Here is a 6,397-nt window from a genome sequence, read left to right as displayed (position 1 = left end):
GAAAAAATGTAAGGAGAAATTGACATGTGGCATAAATGAGTTTTTTTTATTAGGTTGTTAATAGAGAAAAATTAAAATTCAAAGAATCTGAACTATAATATTAAAATTCAGTGCGAAAAATGTCAAAAAACTTTGATGAGGTGAAAAAGTACAATTATTCTTAGATTAATGGTAAACATTAAATTATATAGATAGATTAATATAATTTAGCGGGGTAGCGACATGAACCAATCACTAATTAATATTAACTTATTATTTATTAGCATATAAAATATATAATATATAAAAAGTAGGAAGAAAAAATATTTGATGATGAGGTGACATGTGGCATGAAGAAAAAAATGTAAGGAGAATGTGACATGTGGCATGAGGGAATGAGAAAGTGACATATGACACTATGAGGAAAAGAGAAAATGACATATAGCATGAGGGAGTTTTTTTTGTTATATTGTTAATAGATTATACATTTAATTTACAGAAAACCGTGGCACTGAAAGGCTAGCGTCAATAAGTAATATGCAATACTTTTTCAATTTTCTTTATTTTGTGTTTCTGGTTTAGACACAAATTCTAGAAATCCCAAATTGAACCCTAGACATTGCTATCATTGCCTTATTTTCCTTCTCTACACGTTTCCCCTCTTCCGGTCGAAAAAATCGTCGCCGTTGTTGTGCCACAATCCCACTAATCACAAATTCGGGGTCTCTTAATCCTATATTTCTCATTCTCCAAGAATAAAAACTCAAGAGTTTTTTATTACAAGGGTTCATTTTGTTCATTCTCAAGCTATGGTAAACTTTATATTTCTCTTCCTTATCTGTTTCTATTAAATTTTGTTATCTGATTTTCATTTTTTAGCACTTTGGCTTCTACGCGAAAATTGGAAATTATCCCTTAGGTTTTCCCCGTTTTCTCATAAGACTTAGCTGTAGGATTTTGAATTGGGTTTTTTCATGTATTACATTCTAAGAGGGTGTTTATAATAATGTATCGTTTGACAAACATATGTTGATCCTGGAGAAAATTATTTTTTTCCGTTTTTTCCGTTGATTGTTATGTGAATTATTTATTATCCAAAAGTTTTAACCATTCACTTCTGTTTTGATTGCCAAATGGGTTTCAGTTTTTTACAGTGTTGTGTGAATTTAGGTGTTTCTTTATTGTTTTTTTTGTGAGGATGTGTTTTCACCTTCTTTTATTTCTCATCTAATAACATGTATTTATTATCATTTTTTTTTCCTATTTGTAAATGGTCTTTCTATGATTCATTTTCTGGAAGGTTCTCAGTTTCTAGGTAGGATATTTAAAACTATCACAAACGTATTATGCAGGCTGCGAAGATTCTTGCAAACTTGATTGTGATGGGTGGGGGAATCCTGGCAAGAGCAGTTGTTCAGGCATATCGTCAAGCACTTGCAAGTAAGTTTTCAGTTTTCCAAATTTATGATGATGGATGGATTTGCGATTTGTGTGACAAAATAAATGCATGCTAATTTACTTTTCAATTCTGTGATCTCTTTTATTTTGTGTTTTGATGATTCTGTCGTTTATTTCCTTGATATATACCACCTACAACAAATGTTGCTTAAACTATTTCCCAACTCCAAAATCCTTATACCACTTAATTGCTAGATATTCAGTTTCTACACCTTTAAGGATGTAGTTTGGTGTCTAAAGATATATGCTGGTTATGTTTTTTTTCTTTCTAGACTTGGTGGGATGGATTGTACTCAAAAGCTTGAATCATTACAAACATGGTAGTTAAAATCAAGATTCTACTTAGGATCAAGAGGAGAGTCAAAGATCGTAAACGTATGATCGTAACACGACTCGTAAGATCCTACTTATCAATAGATACGTATGCAAAGAAATTTATATATAGAGATAAATACAAATCCAAACTCAAAGTATAAATTTGCTAAAAACTTAATTTCAAATTCAATCTAAAACATAAGTTAACTCTAAATCTAGAAGTCTTAATGCATCTAAATTTAATATAACAAATCGTTCCATTAAACTCTCTATATTCATCACCATCTATAGAAGAATCATGACCAATATAGTTATACACCCTTCCTAGCTTGTTTCTTTTTGGTCAATTTTGAGTTTACCATAACAAAAACAATATCATTCATCATTTTTTGCTTCAATTTATTTCTTCTCTTTGTGTGGACCTAAACAAATAGTCAATACAAATAATTATATTTGTATTGATTATTTATTTAGGTCCACACAAATGTAAGCTTAATTATATTTGTATTGACTATTTATCTAGATCCATACAAAGAGAAGAAATAAATTGAAGCAAAAAAGCAACGAATGATATTGTTTTTGTTATAGCTAATTCAAAATTGACTAAGAAGAAGCAAACAAGGAAGGGTGTTAAAACTAACTATCGATTACATGATGAGTGGATTGTGGAGCCAAACAACGATTATGGTGACAATTTGGATGGCTCAGAAGGTGATGGGGGAGGATTTGACTAAAGAAATACTTGGGAAAAATATTGGTCATGATTCTTCTTTCTATACATGAAGTAGAAGAAGATGAAGCTCCATTCGAAGATGATTATAGAGAGCTTAATGTGAACGATTTGTTATAGAGTAATGATATATCCTCCTACCGACAAGGAAGTAACATATGTCACTTATAAATCAATTATTAATAAACAAAGTATTATTTTGTGACACATTACTTTTCTCATGGTGTAGGAGGATATATCATTTTCTTTTGTTGTATTAGATGTAAACGCATTATGACTTTTAGGTTTAGAGTTAACTTGTTTTGAGATTGGATTTGGAATTATGTTGTTAGAAAATTTATGCTTTGAGTTTGGATTTATCTCTAGTATTATATATATATATATATATGAATTTCTTTGCATTCATATTTATTGATAAGTAGGGTCTTACGAGTAATGTTACGATCCTACATTTACGATCTTTAATTCCCCTCCTGATTCTAAGTAGAATCTCGATTTTGACTATCATACTTATCACAGGAATTGCATGCTTTATATTCAACTTGTAGAGATCATTATATTGTCTGAAGGGTTTTTTTCACAAGCCCCATATATAATGATTAATGGTTTCAATTTTTATTGAGCCTAGTTAAGAGTTTAATCTGTCCAACCCTTTTCAACTTGAGAATATGTTGCTTCAGACTGATCTGATTCTTATATACTCTAATCCTATTGTCAATTTCTAAATTGTAATTCAAGTATTCAACTGCTCAAATCCTTCAGATATCTATCTAAGACTTTTTGGAAGATTAAGTTCCATCCTTGTTACTCTTGCTGATTTTACTATCCAATTTCCTTTTTTGTTTAGGATAGTCATTACACATTTACACGCATAATCCCTTTCCTTTATACTATTCTTCTTTTTTATTTAATTTTTTGTTTTACTCTATTCTTGTTTCTTGGAGGATTTCTTATCATCCATCTTTATGCTTATCTTCTTTCTCTTAATTAATTCTTCTCTAAATCTCTAATATGACAACATCAGCCGAGCGTTGTTTCTACTAAGTTGAGTTTGTTACATGGATTCTAGTAACCCTGCTCAACTCTTTATCATACTAGTGTTTAAAAAACCATGCAATGCACAGGTGAGAATAAATTGTTATCTTATCTGAATAACAAATACTATATTAGTATATCAGATTCTCTAGCGCAATGTCATTAAGCCAAAGAAAGAAAACATGCACTGCATGTCATCCTTTTCTATTGTCCCTCTCCTCCATGCTTTTTTTATGCAGTTTTTATTTTTTGTACTTGATGTGCTCCTTGCCATGGTGGAATTTGGCTTCTTCTTTGCTTGTCTTTTTGGTTACCCCTGTCGTAGGAAAATTTGAAGGGTGATATACTGGAGAAACAAAGGTCTTGACTCTCTCTTTATCCAGTGGAAAAGAGTTAACATGCTGGTCAAAAGAATAAGAACCAACTCTAGAGTAATAAAATAATAACAATAAATCATTATAGTAGGTACTTACATAATGGTCACTAAGGCAACATAGATAATCAAGCTATAATGAATTAAGAATAAGTTAATGTCTTGCCTTTACCATCTGGCAAGAGTATCAACACTTTATCATAAGATGCACTACATATGGTAAAATAGTATTCAATCATGCATCAATAATGATATAAGTAGACCAGTAACACATTTAACACCAACAAAAGTAAAAGACTTGTTCTGTTTAAACTTACATGGCATGGAGCCTTAAGTCACACTCACTACTATACCTAAGAAGGATATTTGTACTTAGTTGAAAACATATGACCAATAGATGAGTTATACTGAAAGCTGCCAGAGTGATAAATGGAACAGTGGATAAAAATTTCCTTAATGAACACACACCGAACAATGAAAAAAAAGCTAAAAACTGCTATAGATAAATGAACACAAAAAATTACACCATTTCCTGTCCAATAATCACTCCCTTAACATGCACTTCAACAACCTTTATATGTGAAAATCAATTGTAGCACCTAAAAAGCAAAGCTCTGGAACATGAACAGTAACCAAATAAATGAACTCAAGTTTAGTCAAATCAAGCACATTCCTTACTCAAACTTTTTGCAGTGGAGCAATCTACAGTGTGATATATAAGCTCAATCCTAATCCTCCCATGCACCCAAATGCTATGTACTTTATAGGTTCCATTGCCACAGTAGGCTGCCTTGCCTTCCACAAATCCTATAACATGTAGACAACAAAGTTATAGTATTAGAAATAAAATAAACATAATGCCAAAAAGTTAAGATATCTAAAAACAATACTCACAGGCTCGTAGCATAGCATATTTGGAAGGGTTGCTGACTTTTGTGTAAATGTGTTATGGTATGCCTCATAGATAATTGCTGTGGCACAAATAATTTGAATATGCATCCTCCAAATCTTGACATATGAGGAAAAGGGCCTGAACCATTCCTTCAAGACACTAAGGAAAAGAGTATGTTATACTCCCTTATATTGCAGTTCTCCAGTGAAACTCATTAAGGACTTTTAGGCTTTCTCAAGATCTATGTGTAAGTATTGTACAAAGATCTTGGCTTTTACTGTGGTTGTGGTAACACTGTGAGCATCCACTGCAGACATAAAATTAGTAGTCACTCCTTCTAGGCAGTATCCAAACCAGTTCATGATATGCACTGGTCTCTTTCCTACATCTGTACTATAACTTGCTTTTACAGCTTCATCAGGCATATTTGTTGTTCATAGGAGTTTTTTTAAAAGCTTCACAAGCTAAGCTATTCATTCTTTTTGCAATGCATTCCATACATCAATGGAGGCCTAATGCCCTTTTACTTCATATTCTTGAGGCAGTTCTTCACCTCATATTTACAAATCCTTTGATAGTATGCAACATTGCTTTTTGAACAATTTAGGTTACTAAAAATCAAATCCAACATTTGATGCTTCATTGATAAGTTCACTGAAATTGCTCCTCCACCTTTTTCTTGCTCATATTTTGACTTGGCCAATTTATATATAGTGGTTCCAAAATCATGTCCTTTTCTTTACATTACGTTGTTACAGATGCATCGAAAAATGGTGTTGCACAAGAGACAATGCAAAATACTCTCCGAAGAGCTAGCAAAGTCATGACAGAACAAGAGGCTCGGCAGATTCTTGGTGTGACTGAGGGAACTCCTTGGGAAGAGATTATGAAAGTTAGTCTATCATTTGTGTTTTACTTATAACCCATTTGTGGTTATGATACTTGCTTAAACATAACTTCTTCAATGCAGAAATATAACACGTTGTTTGAGAATAATGCAAAGACTGGGAGTTTTTATCTCCAGTCGAAAGTTCATCGGGCGAAGGAATGTCTAGAGAGTCTCCATCAAGCCAAGGATCAGGGTGCTACCCCTGGTTGAGAGCTTAAGCTTTGTTCCTTCTGGTAAGTTATATAACTAATGTGTAGTCATTTTGGCTAGATGGGTATCTAAATTGATCCTAGTTGTACATTATTTCTGCAATCAAAAGTTTTCAGGAAACCAAAATTTATACTAAGATGATTTTTATTTTGTAAATTGTTAGTTCTGGTATGACTGCCAATAATGAAAGGCAATATAAATAACAGAAGCTATGTTATTTATTTATTTTTATTTTGTTGGTCCATGAAACTATATTATTACTTCATGTATCAAAATGAGAAAGGCATAATGGTAATGAGTTTTGAAGGAAATATTTTTTGACCTGGGTTTATTTTTGCAGTAAGATTTCAGGTTATTTTAGTGGCGGTGATCTTTATGTATTTTATTAAATTCAGTATATTTATATTTTTATCTGTTTACTTAAATGAAAATAAGCAAGTAAATCGGTCAACTGAACCAAATCATATATGTTTAGTTCTGTTCTATTTGATTTTTGTATCATGAGAGAGCATGAAC

General features: G+C 31.9%; 1 protein-coding gene across 1 annotated transcript; it reads left to right on the top strand.

The window, feature by feature from the left end:
* On the top strand, positions 527-6,192 carry LOC109353489 (mitochondrial import inner membrane translocase subunit PAM16 like 2-like). Its single transcript, XM_019595789.1, has 4 exons — positions 527-791; positions 1,332-1,419; positions 5,541-5,674; positions 5,753-6,192. Exons 1-4 carry the CDS (start codon positions 789-791, stop codon positions 5,879-5,881), a joined length of 354 nt encoding a protein of 117 aa, XP_019451334.1. The 5' UTR covers positions 527-788; the 3' UTR covers positions 5,882-6,192.

The sequence above is a fragment of the Lupinus angustifolius genome, chromosome LG08 (genome assembly GCF_001865875.1).
Source record: "Lupinus angustifolius cultivar Tanjil chromosome LG08, LupAngTanjil_v1.0, whole genome shotgun sequence".
Classification (NCBI taxonomy): Eukaryota; Viridiplantae; Streptophyta; class Magnoliopsida; order Fabales; family Fabaceae; genus Lupinus; species Lupinus angustifolius.
This window is presented reverse-complemented; position numbering and strand designations above follow the sequence as displayed.

What these genes read in the sequence shown, in the direction of transcription:
- LOC109353489 (XM_019595789.1), top strand. An exon ending in ATATCGTCAAGCACTTGCAA is followed by an intron (nt 1,420 to 5,540) that starts GTAAGTTTTCAG and finishes ACGTTGTTACAG; the next exon opens with ATGCATCGAAAAATGGTGTT. An exon ending in CTTGGGAAGAGATTATGAAA is followed by an intron (nt 5,675 to 5,752) that starts GTTAGTCTATCA and finishes TCTTCAATGCAG; the next exon opens with AAATATAACACGTTGTTTGA.